General features: G+C 37.5%; 1 protein-coding gene across 1 annotated transcript; it reads right to left on the bottom strand.

Annotated features, from left to right (window-relative positions):
- Nucleotides 1-1,060: 1,060 nt before the first annotated feature.
- Nucleotides 1,061-14,693, bottom strand: ppp1r14d (protein phosphatase 1 regulatory inhibitor subunit 14D). Its single transcript, XM_059519791.1, has 4 exons — nt 14,220-14,693; nt 2,167-2,247; nt 2,037-2,069; nt 1,061-1,247 (listed from the first exon to the last, which is right to left on the bottom strand). Exons 1-4 carry the CDS (start codon nt 14,400-14,402, stop codon nt 1,179-1,181), a joined length of 366 nt encoding a protein of 121 aa, XP_059375774.1. The 5' UTR covers nt 14,403-14,693; the 3' UTR covers nt 1,061-1,178.
- Between the last annotated feature and the right edge of the window lie 4,589 nt (nt 14,694-19,282).

Here is a 19,282-nt window from a genome sequence, read left to right as displayed (position 1 = left end):
TCTCAAAACTATGCAGTTCTGAATGTTAGTGCAAACACGTTCGTCACTGATTCACACCTTCAACAACATCTCATCTCAGTAAACAGCTGAGGTTAATGACTAAACCCAGTAATGTGGCATAAAAGTTAACCCTTCAACAACCATATTTTCTCTTTATTACCATAACATGCACTTTAGCGTTCTCCGGCCTTACTGTTGTTTACCGGCGTGTTTTCTTGTGTTTTATCGTTGACTGGAATCACGCACTGGAGTTTGTGTTTGTTAAACTGTTTAACCCCATCTCCTTTTAAAACTCATTTCATTTAAAGGACTTTAAAAGCTTTAATCAAATGTAAATATACATTAGAAGAATATTCTGGGTTATAGATAGAATCTGTGACATGCTGTTGATCACTAAAGCAGGTTTTTAAAAACAAACACACTATATTTATAGTCAAAAGCATGAACCCACATGATCAGAGGGTTTAAAAGCATTTGTATTTTTGCAAGTTCTTCAGTAAAATATTTAAATCGGCTTATTAGTGCTGATGGATGTGTTTGGAGTCATGCATTATGGATGCAAATCATCTAAATATCACCAAACATAAATATGCATGAGATGAACTACAGGATAAATTAATGCAATTCTGCAAACATTGATGCATTTCATGCTGAAATTCGTGTTTTTGTTATGTTAGTGATAAAAGTGTTATGAAATATGCATATTTTACCATTTTCTTACTTAGAATATACTTCAGAGATGGTGTTAATTGTCATGCATTAAATATCTCCATTTTAAACCTGAAATCAGACAATACCAGAATGTAAGAAAGATATCAGATTCTGAATTTATTATCACGAACTGTGTATGCTTTTCATCTAAAATCTTGGAAAGAAATTGTGTATTATTGCATTCAACACTTGTCAGAACAAAATATATATGTATATAAATAGGGAACAGAATGTACATGTCACAATAAAATTGAGTAATAATATGCGATACATTTGATCTGTGATGCTGGAGAAACTGTACAGAATCATTAGTGGTCAAAAACACTGTTTCTGGAAGCTTCTGTCATTTCCACATGTGTGCTCTACAGACTGGATGGTGTGGGCGGGGCTTGTTGTTTCGGGGGCGGGGTTAAAGGCGGGGCCTGGTGCTTCTCATTATCTTGAAAAATGCAGCCTTTGATCTTACACTATTTTTTCAGAGATCCTGACATCTTCCTCAGCCCCTTTATCCTGTACAGCAGACCATTGATAAAGTCCTGCAGTCCGAGAGATTTAAAGTGCTGTTAAAGTTTATAAAGAATGAGCTGCTTAATTTATTATCAAATACTAGCAGTTAAAACCATCTATGGTGATGTAACTTGCCCTTTATTTTATGTTACAATCAAAATTTGTAATCAAATGTATTTGGATTATACAGTTTTAAAATAAAAAAATAATTAACTGGTGTATGTATTACATAGTTATACATTTGTTCAAATATTTATTAATGAAGTATGCATGATTTTTCTCCATTTTTTTTTTTTGGGGTGCAGAAATATTTTATATATGACTGACAAATGTGAATCATATTAGTTTATATTAAAACTGCAATCCAAATGGATGAAAAAATTATATGAAAACCAAATACATAAATCAGAAATGTATGTCTAAATTGTATCTTTTTAAATTTGTGTATTTTTTTTTTTTTTTAATTTAAAAAAAAAAAATATTTTTTTTTGCAGTGCATCTGATTTTTAGGGAAATTATATCATTATAATATGCATACAAAATAAATCCAGTAAATATTTACAAAAATTAATAAAGGTGACAAGCGCATATAACAAATTCACTTCAATGAAAAGAGAAAATAACATATATATATATATATATAAATGAAATGTGGAAATTTGACCTGCCTTTAAAATATATAAATCTTATGTTTACACCTAAATATTTTTCAGTGCATCTGATTTTTAGGTCAGTTTTCTTCTTAACATAATCACTGTAACATGAAGCATGACTCTTCTGTTAATAAGTGCATATGAACACTGTTTGTGTTCCCTCACCTCCTTTGGCTTTCCACATTCTTGCAGAAGCTCCTGTTAAAACACAGAACATCTGGTACAACATCTGTACATGTTTGGGATTATGTTCTAGATGCATGCAGTCACATGATTCAGATGAAGCTGAACATACGTGCAGTCGAGATCTCTGCTCTGTATCTGTCAGCTCCAGAAGCTCATCGATGTCGATCTCCAGCTCAGGAATCTCCTCGTCCTGCAGAAACAATCAGTGACTCGTAACACAGACACTGTGCACTTCATAATGCAACCGCTCCTTTAATTGCAAACAACTCTATTAATAATCATGAAAGATACTGATCCAGAGATATTGCTGATGCAATCAAACTGCAGTGTGTCTAACTGAGAAATGATGCTGGAAATGCAGTCAGGCTATTAAATATATATATAAATATCTTCACTCTCTGAGGCAGAAGTCTCAAGACTCATCCTTTCTAATCACCCTACTACTTGCCCGCTTGATCCTATTCCATCTCATCTCCTTCAAGCCATTTCTCCTGCAGTTGTACCTGCACTCACTCACATCATCAACACATCCCTCCTTACTGGTGTTTTTCCCTCATCATTTAGACAGGCACGTATAACTCCACTACAAACCCAACCTCAACCCATCTCTTTTAGAGAACTACAGACCAGTTTCCCTTCTTCCTTTTATTGCAAAAACACTTGAACGAGCTGTGTTCAACCAAGTCTCTACATTTCTCACAAACAAAACCTCCTTGACAGCCACCAATCTGGCTTCAGAAGTGGACATTCAACTGAGACTGCCTTGCTCTCAGTTGTTGAAGCTCTAAGACTGGCAAGAGCCGGATCCAAATCTTCAGTACTTATCCTGCTTGATCTGTCCGCTGATTTTGACATGGTTAACCACCAGATCCTCCTATCAACCCTACTGGCAAAAGGCATCTCAGGAACCACACTTCAATGGTTTGAGTCTTACCTATCAGAAAGGTCCTTCAAATTATCTTGGAGAGGTGAGGTGTCCAAGTCACAACATCTAACTACTGGGGTGCCTCAGGGCTCAGTTCTTGGACCACTTCTCTTCTCTGTCTACATGGCATCATTAGGTTCTGTCATTTAGAAACATGGCTTTTCATACCACTGCTATGCTGATGACACTCAACTCTACCTCTCATTCCATCCTGATGATCTGACGGTAGCTATTCGCATCTCAGCTTGTCTAACAGACATTTCTTCCTGGATGATGGACCATCACCTTCAACTCAACCTTGCCAAGACAGAACAGCTTGTGATTCCAGCAAACCCATCGTTTCATCACAATTTCACCATCAAGTTAGGCACATCAACCATAACTCCTTCAAAAACAGCTAGAAGCCTTGGAGTTATGATTGATGATCAGCTGACTTTCTCAGACCACATTGCTAAAACTGTCCGATCCTGCAGATTTGCTTTATTCAACATTAAGAAGATCAAGCCCTTTCTTTGGGAACATGCTGCACAACTCCTTGTTCAAGCTCTTGTTCTGTCCAGGCTGGACTATTGCAATGCCCTCTTGGCAGGTCTTCCAGCCAATTCTATCAAACCTTTACAATTAATTCAGAACACAGCAGCAAGATTAATTTTTAATGAGCCAAAAAGAATACACGTCACACCTCTGTTTATTAATTTCTACTGGCTACCAATAGCTGCTCGCATAAAATTGAAGGCATTAATGTTTGCCTACAAAACTACCACTGGCTCTGCACCCATTTACCTAAATTCATTACTTCAGACTTATGTGCCCTTTAGAAGCTTGCGTTCTGCAAGTGAACGTCGCTTGATTGTGCCATCCCAAAGAAGCACAAAGTCACTTTTATGGACTTTTAAATTAAATGTTCCCTCCTGGTGGAATGACCTCCCCAACTCTATCTGGACAGCTGAGTCCTTAGCCATCTTCAAGAATCGGTGTGTGAATTGTTTACCATCATGAATATTTTTATGGTCGTTTCGTCTTTTTTACAGCTTGACAGCTCCTGATCTCTCTGCATTCATTATATAGAAAAGAACAGTGTGACTATTCTGACTAACATCCAAAGTCATGCAGGTTTGGATCCACATGAGTGTGTGTCAATGATCAGGTGAAGCATGCTAATAATTGCACGGATGTCAGGCGGCGCTGATTCTCTAATGTTGATCCATTACTAATCTGATCTTCCTTCCTGGGTTTACTGCCTCAGGCTCACGGCCAACAAAACACAAATACTGCAAACACATTCACATAATGTGGAAACCTTCTCCTTTAGCACTGACTAACACAAGAGCTAATTAAATATAAACTCATCTACATACAGAAATTTGAACATTGGATAAAGCCAGGTTTATTTTGGATTTCTCTTTTTATAACACCATTATTCAGAAATAATGATTTAACATTGTATAAATTTAATCAAATGATCCATGAACAAACCCCTCAGTCAAAAACAATCAGAATATAGATAAAAAATGTACGTTTGGTTGATTGTAAGTGCTGCTAAGGTGGAAAAAATATAATCTTAATTTAAATATGTATTATAATTGAAATCTGAAGACGCAAATATAATGTGCATTAAGTTGCTGCCTTAAAATCTTTTAAGTAGGCTATAATCACATTGGCTGTACAAGTCATTTCAATTCATTCCTTTAAAAAATCTTGTCTAGTTCAATCTCATATTGAAAAATGTATTTTGAATTACATTATTTAGAGTCAAAATAATGTAAAAGTTGCCAAGATTTATTGATCATATAAATTTTTTTAAGTGATGGTGACCATGTTGTCGACAAAAGTACTATCATAAAATAACAGCATTCTCAAAATGTTTTCTAGTGTTCTTTGTGCTTTTTGAACATTCTAAGAAATGTTTTGTAGCCTTTAGATTCTAATCACCACAAGAAAAATTTAAATTTAAAAATTCTTAGAATATTAAAAATAATGTTATATTTAAGGTAAAATGAAGTTAGTAGTTGTAACTAACTTGTACAAAATGTTGTAAGAAATGTTTTTGTAACTCTTAAATAAAGTTATAATCATGAAAAGAAAAAAAGATATATAGATAGATTTCAAAACAATGTTCCCCCAAAGTTCCCTTTCAGTCGGTCTCTCTCGACATCATGTCGGTAATGACAACGAATTGGGATCTCTCTTAGAGAGACCGATCCACTTAGAGTGTAAACTAGAATGTGGAATGCCGTCTCGAAGCAGAGGATGGCACACTGGATTGTGCCCTGCCCATTCAGGTTGTGAGCTCACTCTACTAGAGGCATTGCATCCTCCTGGGCACTGGCTCACTGAAAGATATCTGTAGAGCTGCTGGCTGGGCGACCCCCAACACATTCACTAGATTCTGTAGCCTTCGTGTGGAGCCGGTATCCTCCTGTGTTCTCTACTGAAATGGGTAGAGGTCCCTGCTTAGTGTCGGCTTGCTAAAACTGCTCCAGAGTGTCCATACTGTAGACCCTGCAACCAGAACGTCCGCCGCCAGGCCCTCTCTCGCTGAATCCTTGAGAAACGTTAATAGGCTGAGTCCCATATGAAGAGATAAAAGTGGATCCCATATGTGTAAAGTCCACGGTTTAGGCTTTCTCGTTGCAAGCCCCAGCCTATGCCGAAAAGAAGGCTCACACAGGACACTGGAAGGGGCAGCATCCATGGCATTTTGGTAGGGATCCCAATTCATCAGTCATTACTGACGTTACATTGATAGTGACGACTGAAAGGGAACATCTTGGTAACGTTTGAACCCTCGTTCTCTGAAGGAGCGAATGGAGATGTAAGAATTACAGAAACCTCAGACACTTTGATCTTCTGAGACATACTAAAGACACACAGTGCATTAACATACAGACATCTGTTCCCACATCTCACTGAGAGAAAATGCAGGAAACGCCTCTCTCACATATGCAACAGTTCCTTCTCATCCCATTCCTTCCCTTCACATAGCACACTCAGAATGGTCAATAGTAGAATATAATGGTCTATATTAATGCAAGTGATATTTACAGCCATGTTTGGTCTCATTTTAATTGTCTCAGTGCAACTGGTACAATGGTCTCAGTCTTACAAAAGTAGATTAAAAGATAATTAATTTCCTAAGAATTAAGAGATATTTTGCCTACTGTAATGGGAGGGAGCGCCCCTTCCCAGGGTCCTCCATGTAAATTACCTTTTGTTCCCTTTGAGGTGTAAACTACCCTGGTCTGGGACCTGACTTAATGCAAATTCCAATTGTTAGTTTCTCTCTTCATCTCGGGGGATGTTTGTCTTGGTCTGAGGTATTTAAACGATTGCAGCAAAAGGATCAAGGCCTTCTGTAGCTGGAATGAGCCCATAGCATGAAGTGTGTCCACACACTTCATACTATGTATTTTTCTAAAAGTCAGGTATGCATCTTTTACTATTAGATTCATCTTTGAGAATTTGATGTTTTGTATTGATTTGATATCTATGAATTGGCTATGGAATTGGCATAATCCTTACCTGACTGATAATAAATTGTTACATTTGAATTAATCTGACTTACTCTGAAATTATTTTCTCAAGTAGATTAAGTGAAGGCTATGTTTCCGCAAATCTGCGTCCAGGGTTAAGTGCATACTAAAACTCAGACTAGATGGAGCATAGGGCACATCAGGTGAGGTTTTAGATTTCTGGCTAAACCGCTTGACTTTAGTTAAGTTGTACTCAGTTGCATTAACTATGGGGGGCTAGTAAAAGTACTGGTCATAACCGCTGGTTATTGTCTCAGCTTTAATTAAGTTGTACGTAGTTATATAACTGTTGAGGGCTAGACAGGTAGTGCTAGCAGAACCGCTGATTATTGTTGGAGCTTTAATTAAGTTGTATGTAGTTATATGACTGTCGGGGGGGGGCTAGACAGATAGTGCTAGCAGAACCGCTGATTATTGTTGGAGCTTTAATTAAGTTGTATGTAGTTATATGACTGTCGGGGGGGGGCTAGACAGATAGTGCTAGCAGAACCGCTGATTATTGTTGGAGCTTTAATTAAGTTGTATGTAGTTATATGACTGTCGGTGGGGGGGGGCTAGACAGATAGTGCTAGCAGAACCGCTGATTATTGTTTTGAGCTTTAACTAAGTTGTATGTAGTTATATGACTGTCGGGGGAGGGGGGGATGGGGGGGGCTAGACAGATAGTGCTAGCAGAACCGCTGATTATTGTTGGAGCTTTAATTAAGTTGTATGTAGTTATATGACTGTCGGGGGGGGGGGGGGGGGCTAGACAGATAGTGCTAGCAGAACCGCTGATTATTGTTTTGAGCTTTAACTAAGTTGTATGTAGTTATATGACTGTCGGGGGGGGGGGGGAGGGCTAGACAGATAGTGCTAGCAGAACCGCTGATTATTGTTGGAGCTTTAATTAAGTTGTATGTAGTTATATGACTGTCGGGGGGGGGGGGGGGCTAGACAGATAGTGCTAGCAGAACCGCTGATTATTGTTGGAGCTTTAATTAAGTTGTATGTAGTTTTATGACTGTCGGGGGGGGGGGGGAGGGGGGGGGTGGGGGCTAGACAGATAGTGCTAGCAGAACCGCTGATTATTGTTTTGAGCTTTAACTAAGTTGTACATGGGTAGCTGAGGGGGACTAAACGGATTAGTCATAACCTCTGACTACTGTTGAGACTGGCGAGTTTGTGATCGTGGGGAACACGTAAAAGAACGGCCGTCGTGGGGCACCCTGAGTGACATAGATTCCTAATGAACGAGTAAAATAAAGTAAAGAGTTAAATTAGAATAATCAAATGTCAGAAGAATAACAATAATAATTAGAGACCAACAAACAACCAATTTGCCTTTCAACCTAAATTCGAGGTCATACTAAAATGGAGTCAGATTAGATAATAAAATGGAGTCAGATTAGATAATAAATGGAGTCAGATTTGAGTTTAACCTAAATTGAATAACTCTACGCGCTGAAAGACCGAACACGCAGGAAACCTTCATCCAGCACCGGATACCTTCCTTGGGCCGAGTGCCTGGACCTTACAGAGACGTTACGTTTTTATGCTCACGCTCTGATCAGCAGCAGCTGATTGCAATCATTGCATGCCAATGTGCATTGGCTGGTTTAGTTTACACTCGAAGTGGATTGGTGTTTCTAAGAGAGATCCCAATTCATCTGTCATTACTGCCGTGACGTCTCTGTTCCCTCCTTCAGGTAACGTGGGGTTTCATAAGTAACATTTTTTACCAAGGATGACAGAATTTTTTTTTTTGTGTGTGAACTATCCTTTAAAGTTGAGTATGTGTGTGTGTGTTGTCTTGCAGTATTTGTGGTCCAAACCAAAAACGTGTTATTTTCAGTCAGGGTTGGGCAGAGTAACTGCAGGATCCAGTGAGGTCATGCATAAATTAGAGATGCTCATGAATAATGCAGCTGTTAGAGGCTTCCACGCAGAGTGAAACCCTTCCGCCGGCCCATCAAATATTCATCATCATCGCCGAAACGCCACTCCCAAACAACTTTAGAAAACCATGTGCAGTATTCTGGTGCTTTAAAAGAGCCAGAAGCTACCAAGAGCATACAATATTCCAATATAATCTTATGAATAATACTATCTTAAGCAAGACACTACAGGTAAGAAATTAGAAATTTGGGGTTATTTGGCTCTCCATAACACATTCTTTCACAATAGTGAAAAGAAAAAAGAAAATACACTTTCAAGTGTTTATTTTGTTGCACTTTATCTACTGGCATCTATATTACAGTTATAATACATACATTTAAAGAGATTTATCTCCATTTCAGCATACTTACATCAAAATGTAAATATTTTTCTTATCTATATTCTGATGGTTTTTACAGAGGTGTTTGTTTATATATCATTCACCCGATTTTATTATTGCACTTTATCTCTTTACTTCTGTAGATTTTAGTTAGAATGCATTTCTTTAAAGGCTGTTTTCTCAAAATAAGTTTTCAACTATTCAGCAGCACTTACATGCAGCAAATTTTTGAATTTAATTCCAATCTAAATTCTGAAGATTTTTATAGAGGGATTTGCTCATACAGTATATCATTCACCTAGTTTAGTACAGCATTTTTAGGCAAGGCAAGATAAGGCAAGTTTATTTATATAGCACATTTCATACACAATGGTAATTCAAAGTGCTTTACATAAAAGAAAGTAAAATAGTAATGAAGAAAAATAATAACAAGAATAAAACAAGCAATTTTAAAACTTTAAAAATTATTAAAACTGTACTTATTTAAAATGAATTTAAAACAGTTAGAAAATGATTTTACATAAAATAAAATTTAAAAAAACAGTGAAAATATATATTGCAATCAGTTCGGACATTGCACAGTGCTCATTCAATAAATGCACAGCTAAAAAGATGAGTTTTAAGTCTAGATTTAAATGTGACTAGTGTTTTAGCACATCTGATCTCTTCTGGAAGCTGATTCCAGCTGCGGGCAGCATAGTGACTAAAGGAGGACTCCCCTTGTTTTGCGTGAACCCTTGGTATTTCTAACTGACTCGATCCTAGTGATCTGAGTGGTCTGTTAGGCTTATATTCAGTGAGCATATCTGAAATATATTTCGGTCCTAGGTCATTTAGTGACTTATATATGAGTAAAAGTACTTTAAAATCAATCCTAAATGTAACTGGAAGCCAATGTAAGGACCTGAGGACTGGTGTGATATGCTCAGATTTTCTGGTTCTAGTCAGAATCCTGGCAGCAGTGTTCTGGATGAGCTGCAGCTGCCTAATGGTCTTTTTGGGAAGGCCGGTGAGGAGCCCATTACAATAGTCCACCCTGCTGGTGATGAAGGCATGAACAAGTTCCTCCAAGTCTTGGCGGGAAACAAAAGATCTAATTCTTGCAATGTTTTTTAAATGATAGTATGCTGATTTAGTTACTGCTTTGACATGACTACTGAAACTAAGGTCTGTCTCCAGAATCACACCAAGGTTCCTGACTTGATTTTTAGTTGTTTGACCCCTAGAGTTAAGGTATGCATTCACCTTGAAAACTTCGTCTTTGTTTCCAAATGCAATGACTTCAGTTTTTTCCTTGTTTAACTGAAGAAAGTTCTGGCACATCCAACTATTCATTTCATCAATGCATTGGCAGAGGGAGTCAATGGGGCTGTAGTCATTTGAAGATAAGGCTAGGTAAATCTGGGTATCATCAGCATAGCTGTGATAGGCAATTTGGTTCTTTCTCATTATTTGACTTAGTGGGAGCATATACAGGCTAAACAAGAGCGGTGCAAGAATTGACCCTTGTGGGACTCCGCATGTCATGGACGTCCACTTAGACTTATGCTCTCCTAGACTCACATAATAACCTCTCCCTTCTAAGTATGACCTGAACCATTTGAGTACCATCCCAGAAAGCCCGACCCAGTTTTCCAGTCTCTCTAGTAGTATGTTATGATCGACAGTGTCAAACGCAGCATTGAAGTTCTAGTTTTACCTAAAGACATTGTAACAAATAGCAAACATTTCTGGCTCTTGACAATATTTTTTGAATTATACAGTAAGAAAAAGAGATCTGAAATACCCACTGAATACTTTTAGATCAAATATTTCATTAAAATCTGGAAATCTGTGTTGCTTAATTAGATAACGTCTCATTTGCATCTTTAAACATAACATAAAAATAAAAAAACTTGTAATGCAACAAAATGGTTTGCAACTCTTAATGTAATCAATCAACTAGAGAAGATTGGTGATGTCTATAGTAAATTGTTTAAAGATTGTTCACCTGGTGTGTCTTGCCTTAAGCGTATAACTTAATAGTGATTACATCAGTGAAATGCACAAGAGCACCACAGAAGACATGAAAGCGTGCTCTTTAAATAGAGATGCTTCAACGTGTATTTAGGACACAACAGATGTCTTCCCCTCAAAGCCTGCTCCATTTAAATCCACTTAAAAACTAGAAAAGAAAGATATGTGTAAGCAGTACTTGTGTGTTTATCAGGAATCATTCAGTTCTGTGTCATCTGATGGCTCCAGTAGAGTAAACACACACACAGACTATCTTCAACACGTTCTCAATCTCACACACACCATGCTGAAAGATATGTGCACCGATAAATGCTTGAATCTCCCATGTGTCCCATGAGTGCTTGAGTTTAATAGTAACATCTCAGTGTCAGACATTAACCATGACTGCGAGGTGAGCCGGATATTGCAAATGTGGAGGCAGAAATGATTTCCTCTGTTTTTGTAATCTATAACCTAACATTCGGTACACTATCTTCTATTCTAGTTCTGTCTGGTGAGGGGTTTAGTGACCTGTAGCTCGCTGTTTCGGAGGTGAGTGTTGTTAAAAGTGGAGCTCACTTAAAAAGGATGCTGAAAAATACCCCCAACAACTCAAAAACCTAAACAGCAAATCTATTGAAATCTAAAGTTACAGTAAACAATAAAAAAGCTGAATAACCAGTGATGTATTTCACATATATTCTAACATATGTCACTCTATTTACAGCTCTCTTTTGATATTGAATTATATTCATTTAAGATTTAATTGTTCATGTTAAGAATTTGTTTCAGTTGATTATGTTTTTATATAATTATATGACTTTGTCTCGTCTGGCCAGAACAGAACGGCACATTATTTCCACACACTATTTATATTTATTATATTGTAAAGCTGCTTTGAATCTGCATTATAAAAAGCACTATATAAATAACTTTTATGACTTGATTACAAGAAATATACCAAATAAAGATAAAAATGCATAGGAAATCTTTCATTTCTGATACTGAAGCAATGAGAAATGAATACTTGTTCCTTGCATTATATTTATTTTTTCAGCTCATGCATTGCCTTGCATCATGCTCTATTTCTTGAGCTACTATCTGTTGTTTTCTGGTATAATGTAAGACAGCTTTACACCAGTGTACAGCTGTCACATGCAAGATATCATATCACAAAAGCCCATGGTGCAGTTCATCATCTTATCAGGGTGGGTTAAGATGGTAACTGTAATGCTGTAGTTTCAGCTATCACAGATTAACCCCCTCAGTTACTCCAGAGAGTAAATGACTAATTATAGAGCATGGCGCTTGCAACACCAAGGTCATAAGTTCGATTTCCAGAGATTCTCATAGATGCAATGAAGGTAAATGTAAGTTTCTGGATAAAAGCATCTGCCAGACAACAAGTCTTTTTGGACAAAGAATCCAGAAATCTCACTTTGCTACATTAGAAATGCTGTTTTTATTTTTGCGTTCCATGAAGTGCAAAAATACACTCTGGTTTGATCTGGTTGAAACTTTTCACACCAAGGAAGATGACTATAATGATAACTATAAAATTAAATAATACTTAAGTTTACATGACTTTAAGTCCACAGCAATAAAACTATATTATATATATATAATGCATGTGAAATAAAACAAAACTACTGAAATAAAGTATGATATGAACACTGATTGGAATCACTTTCAGAACGTTTTTTTCCAGCTGAAGAACAATGCAAACTATGAAAGCCATTTAGAATCCATCTAAAAGAGTGGCACAGAAACATTATCGCAGGTCATCACAGTTATTATTCTTAGTGTGAACGAGTCTCAGTCGTAAAGGTTGTTGGGAGAGATTGGCATTAGAGCAGCTGTCAGTCAGTGGGCTGCGAGTTATAATCAGCATGTGGCCGTCTGTATCTCACAGAGGAAATACAGCTTGATCTGTTCAAACCCCATCACCTTCTCTCCTCTTATGTCACTGTATCCTCAGCACATTCGAGTAAATGTCGTGCGATCCACACATCCCATCATGCTGAACCAGTCAAAAGGGGATGCAGCGGATACAGTCTCTCTGATGTAACGCGGCAGATGTTGTTCATCTCCAGATGTCCATGACTCGCCATCACCAGAAAATCATGACGTCAGCTGAATGCTGATTACAGTCTGATCTGTGCACGCTTCACGAGCTGTCGTTCAGTCACACTCATCCCTCAGCTCATTAAAATAACCAGTAATGCACTTGCATTGGACACTTGAGGTAATTGCTCAGAGCAAAATTGTGTTAGCTGATATGTAAAGTGTGTAGTTTCGTCTTTTTTTTTGTTTTGAGTCAGATGACAGTTCTTGTGAATACATAGAGGTAAATCTGAATATATAGCTATAAGTCTAAATATATTTGTAAAGCATGTACTTTAGATTAGTGATTATCACTTATAATAATTAATGTTGTAAATGTTGTGCATTTATACAAACAGGCTATATGCATACTCTCTTAATACAAAAGAAAAAACAATAAAAACATATATTTAGATCAAAATAATACATATTCAGATTTGCATATATATATATATGACCCGCTCTGTGAAATCCAGGATAAAGTCTCAAAATCTAATTATGAGATAAGATGCATTAAAGTTTGATTCCAACCATTAACTTCAACCATAAAAAGTCAATATTATAGATATCAAGGTTACATTTTCACAGAATGGTATTCTGTATGAAGGATGATTTTATGCATAAAAAAGTAAATCACAAAAAATAATTTTAGCTGGGTTTTCACAGCCAGGGACACACACACACACACACACATATATATATATATATATATATACTGTATATATATACAGTGAGACATTCTATAAAAACTAGTTCTTGTAATGTTCCTCATTTGTAAGTTGGATTAAAGCATCCTCTAAATGAATAAATGTATGTGAAAAAACTGCACAAGAAGGATGATATCAACACATTTCTGAAGCTTTAAGCCATTAACTTTCTTGGCTCTTCACAGAATAAAGTTTTATAAATGGGATGGTGGATCTCTGATGGGGTTGAACAATGACTAAAACAATTATCAAATTGTTCCTACTCAATTTCCCGATTCAAACTGACTTCTATGTTTAAACGAGACATGACCACATTTAGTGCATACCATATGCTTGTTACCATAGTAAAATAATGTGTTTCAACAGACTTCCCTCAATCTGTTCCTCCTAGACAGCATTGAGATTAAATAGAGATATTTATCTCCAGCTTCTCAGATGTTTCTCCAGAAAAAAAGAGATCTCAACAGAGTTAAGAGGTCAGAGACCTCAATATGACCTCATTTCTCCACAAATGATCTGAGCTGCTCCATATTCACTTCATGAGCACTTTTCGGAGAAGCAGTCATTTTTCTGTATTATTTACTTGGGTCTGATCGTGCTGTGATGAGTCTCAGAGCGTCTGTCTCTCTGGATCTGTCTTACCTCGCAGTCGTACAGCAGGTGCAGCTGACCATCGATCCACTCCTCGATGTCCAGCCTCCTCTGGAGATCTTTGCGGTTGTATTTGACCGTCAGTTTGCCCAGTTTCCGTTGGGCAGGATCCTCCTCTTTGGTCTGAAACATCACTCTGGACTGGGTTCCTGGCTCCGACGCCATGCCTGCCATAACCTCACACCAGCGGGGAGAAGAACAAGAGATAGCAGCCTCTCTCTCTCTCTCTCTCTCTCTCTCTCTCTCTCTCTCTCTCTCTCTCTCTCTCTCTCTGTCTGTCTCACAGATTCAAACACAGGCTCCTTCAGTCACCGTCCTGCTGCTGTTTGCTCCTCAGTGTGTGTGTCTCTATACTACACTGTGTTTCTGACTCATGATGGTGGTGTTTCTGTCCGACAGCCTCCTTTAGTGCCTGTCTTCTGTCTGCGCTCTGCTAACACTGACTCCCTCCCTCTCTGTGTCTCTCTCTTTCTCTCTCTCTCTCTTTCCCTCCCTCTCGCTAACTCTCTCTCTCTGTCTCTCTCTCTGTCCCTCTCTATCTCTCTCTCTCTCTTACTCACTCACTCTCTGTCTGGCATCTTCATGTGTGTTTTAAGGAAGAACATAGTCCAACTTAAGACTGATAACATGCAGTAGGATTGGGGTCAGAGGTCAAACACTTGTTTTAAAGCACTTGTTACTATTAATGGAATCCATATGCGTAATTAAATATGACATATATATTTATTCATTAAAAAAATGCTTTAATAAAAAACATTTACTTATTTCAAAGTAAATATAAAATATAAAAATAAAACATTTCACTTATTTCAATTTTAATTAATAAAAAAATTAAGAATTAATCTATTTTGTTTGGTTTAAAAAAATCAAATCATTATCACAGTATGCTAGTAATACTTTTGTAAAGAAACTATGCTACTGTTTACTTGTGCGATACTCACCATTACAAATGTTATTGGTTGCCGGGGGTTTGCTATGAGGTTGGTGGGGTCTTCTGGGTGATGTGTCTGTTAGTGTGTTGTTATGGTGTTCTTGGTGGTTGCTAGGGGTTGCTAAACTGTTGCTAGGGTGTTCTGGGTGGTTCTTAGGGAGTTACTAAGACTAATATTAGCGTAGATGCCAATATTCTAATGTTGTAGCAAGTACATCGGGTGTTATGGGAAGTGTTTCCGGTTCCGGTTTACCTAATTAATGCAGCCTAAAAATCCTTTAACGGATTTGGATATTAGAAGCACATAAGTGTGTTATTTGTAAGCCAGGTTAAAGAGATGGGTCTTTAATCTAGATTTAAACTGCAAGAGGTAGGTTATTCCAGAGTTTAGGCGTCAAATAGGAAAAGGATCTGCCGCCCGGAGTTGATTTTGATATTCTAGGTATTATCAAATTGCCTGAGTTTTGAGAACGTAGCGGACGTAGAGGATTATAATGTAAAAGGAGCTCATTCAAATACTGAGGTGCTAAACCATTCAGGGCTTTATAAGTAATAAGCAATATTTTAAAATCTATGCGATGCTTGATAGGGAGCCAGTGCAGTGTTGACAGGACCGGGCTAATATGGTCATACTTCCTGGTTCTAGTAAGAACTCTTGCTGCTGCATTTTGGACTAGCTGTAGTTTGTTTACTAAGCGTGCAGAACAACCACCCAATAAAGCATTACAATAATCTAACCTTGAGGTCATAAAAGCATGGATTAACATTTCTGATATGATACCTCTTCATTCACTGTCATATAAGTACGATTTAGACCATGCTAATGCACTTCCATTAATGCCAACAAAGTGTTCTAGTCTATGCAAAAGAATGTAGTGGTCAATAGTGTCGAAATACAGCACTAAGATCCAATAAAACTAATAGAGAGATACAACCACGATCAGATGATAAGAGCAGGTCATTTGTAACTCTAAGGAGAGCAGTCTCCTTAAGAGTGGTTGGTATAACAATGTGAACAGAGTGAAAAGGTGATTGTTGGAGGGTTGCTAAGATGATTCTTGGGTGTTTTGGGTGGTTGCTAAGCTGTGGCTAGGGTGTTCTGAATGGTTGTCAAGGTATTCCTAAGTGGTTCTTACAGTTTGTTAGGGAATTGTGCATGGATGCTAGATCACTGGGCTTAAAGTTGCCACAGTGTTTTAAATGGCTAGTATTGTTTCTAGAGTTATCTAGGTGCTTAAAGTCTGGCTAAGCTGTTGCTAGGGTGTTCTGGGTGGTTACTGGGCGGGGGGGGGGGGGCTTGCTTACTGTCTCAAGTGACAAGAGTCTCTGTGATATTCACATAACTATATATTTTGGATTTTGGAGTGCAGCTCGTTTGCTTAGACACTTCAAGCCATTAACAGAGGTAATGGTGCTTTCAATACAATGGAGAGTAATGGATGTGGAAATGGAGAGTAATGGATGTGACTTTGCCCCGTTTTGATTAAATGGGGATCAGAAAAGAGCCATATATGTCAAAATAATTCTCTCTTAGCAGCTGATATCTCAGTTGACACTCAGAGCTGCAGGCCAGATCATAAAGTTTCCATTTACCTCTACAGAGCTTTTTCCCGTAAGATGGATGGTGTACAGAGAGAAACACTTGTTATCAATTGATGTGCTTACAGGTTGCTCACAATATTTCCAGGATATTACAATGATTAAATGATTAATTTTAACAGTGCTGGGTAGATTACTTACAAAATGTTCTCCATTACTGATCCCAAATTACATGACAAAAATTGTAGTTAGTAACGGTATCCATTACTTTACACATTTTAGGTAATATAATCAGTCTACTTTTCACCAAACTTGTTTATTAAACTGATTTAAAAAGGATAATCTTGTACAATACCAATTATTTTAAGTGTAATATAATCTAATTAAAAATACTACATTTGGGGAAACAGATGACGTAATCCAGATTGCATGTAATCAGTTACTATCCAGCACTGTTGATAACTGTTGAGCTAAAGCTGTCAGAAAACGGCGAAGAGAATGTAATAGTGTACTTGAATGTGTTTATTTTCTTTTGGGATCCATTTAAACGCATCAGTAAGCTCATGTAATGCTTCTTTTTATCTGGTGTCTATCAGGCTCAAGTATGACAGAAGCGCGGTCACCTGTGTCTTCCAGCGCAGATTATCTTTATGTTCACCGGTCAGAAAACTTCCAAACATGCATTCGAAATCAACCATGTATTTTATAGCTGCCATTATCGGGAGTGTGAGTGATAAGTCCTGAAACTAAATGGGCGAACCTTAATAAATGATGGATGAGGAGACGCGGCAATGCAGCAGACTGGAGTGCTTTGGACAGAAAAAAAACTTGATATGCGAGAAACATGTTTATAGTGCCCGCAGTGCATCAATCAATCTTCAAGCTGTCCAAACAGAATTCTAGGGTGTATTCCCATGTCAAAGTGTACAGTAGTCTGGACAAAAGGCGTGCATCGGCTATTACAAAGATCCGATTTCGATAAAAACAATGGCTGCCTCTTTTCCCTTTTGTTTTGTCAGAGAATATCAGTCAAGTGCAGCTCCACTGCTTCTCTTGCCGATGTGCCGTCTGTTACAAACTCTAAATTATTGAGCAACATGGCAGATCATTTTTCACAGCCAACAAATTAATTCATCCAAGCCAAGACTGAAAAATAGGGCCACCCGATGATACAGTGCATGCATTCCCTAGAAACGCTGTACTTCTTACAAAAAATAATAGATTTTCTGAAAAAATGTGGTGTTTGTCCATGCAAAGCTTGCCAACACACACTAAGGTGTTGTGAATGTTTGCCAGGGTGTAGTTATGTAATAGCATGTCTATTATGATTGGTTAATCGTCTGTTGCTGTGCATTTGCTCGGCTGTTCAGGATAGTTGCTTACTGGCCCAAATAAACGAGTCCGCTATCTCGATTTGCCTCGAGTCCCTCCTAATGTGGTCAGAAGAGTCAGAGTCAGTAAATGCATGATCAGCCTCATCAGAGTGGGTTTCAATGCTTACACAAGATCATTCACTGAGCCTGAGGCAGATCTGCTGTGTGTGAATGTGAGTGAATCTTTCTGTCTCTGTATGGCAATTTTCCTGGATGAGTCAGCGAGTGTTGGATGTGTTATCAAAGCTCAACGTTGTTGTCTTTAACCCTCCCACAAGACTCCTGATGATGATGGTGTTTAGGAGCCTTAGATGCCATCTAGTGTCTGTAACGAATAACTGTAGGTCTTTAACATCTTATATTTATACTGCAAAATGATGTTGTGCTTTTCAAACAACACTGAAACACATACAGAGAGTTTTAGTGACAGAAAGAAAATGGAAATTGAAAAAACTCACTTCCTGCATCAAAAAACCAACATTGAGGTTTTAATAAATGAAACTGTATGTTTTACTGGTTAATTGCAAAAGCAACAGACACCCACAGCAACCACAAACCAGTCAGGTGTTTTTCACAGTGCTGTTCCTGGAATGTTTGTTACATATAAATGTAATTTTTGTTCTACATTTATCTAGCTGATTGCTATTCTGTATCACACTTTTCAGATATCCATATAACAGTTGTCTGGAAAAGTAAATAATGTAATACGAAGAAAAAGAATATGCTGATTTGCATGTTGGGGGTAACGCATTACAAGTAACGTGAGTCACATAATCAGATAACTTTCTTCAAGCAACAAGTAATTCATTTGTTACTTATTTTCAAATAAATAATCGCAGCTACTTTGTTTCCCATCTATTGACTGAAAGCTCTCCTGCACTGTAATGTATTACATAAAATAACTGATGCAATTAGTTACTTTTTTTAGCGAGTTACGACATATTGTAATGCATTAACCTTTACCAACGATGTATAGAGTACATTTATATTTGTATCAATGAGTATCGGAGAATTAATTACATTTTTACATGTAAAGAACTCAACATTTGTCCGTTTTGCAGAAGCTTCTAGATGTTTAAGAATTTTTAATGAGTATTTAAAGGACACACATCAGACTTTAAACAGACTTTAGAAACCGAATGGAAAAAAAAGCCTAAAACATATTTCCCAAAAATGTGAATGTGCAGTTTGAGGAGGCGGGGCCTGGCGCG

Source organism: Carassius carassius, chromosome 32, assembly GCF_963082965.1.
Source record: "Carassius carassius chromosome 32, fCarCar2.1, whole genome shotgun sequence".
NCBI classification, from domain to species: Eukaryota; Metazoa; Chordata; class Actinopteri; order Cypriniformes; family Cyprinidae; genus Carassius; species Carassius carassius.
This window is presented reverse-complemented; position numbering and strand designations above follow the sequence as displayed.

Coding starts and splice junctions, on each gene's coding strand:
- ppp1r14d (XM_059519791.1), bottom strand. CDS start 14,402: ATGGCAGGCATGGCGTCGGAGCCAGGAACCCAGTCCAGAGTGATGTTT. Junction 2,248..14,219: donor ACCTGCTGTACGACTGCGAG/GTAAGACAGATC, acceptor TTGTTTCTGCAG/GACGAGGAGATTCCTGAGCT. Junction 2,070..2,166: donor AGCAGAGATCTCGACTGCAC/GTATGTTCAGCT, acceptor GTGTTTTAACAG/GAGCTTCTGCAAGAATGTGG.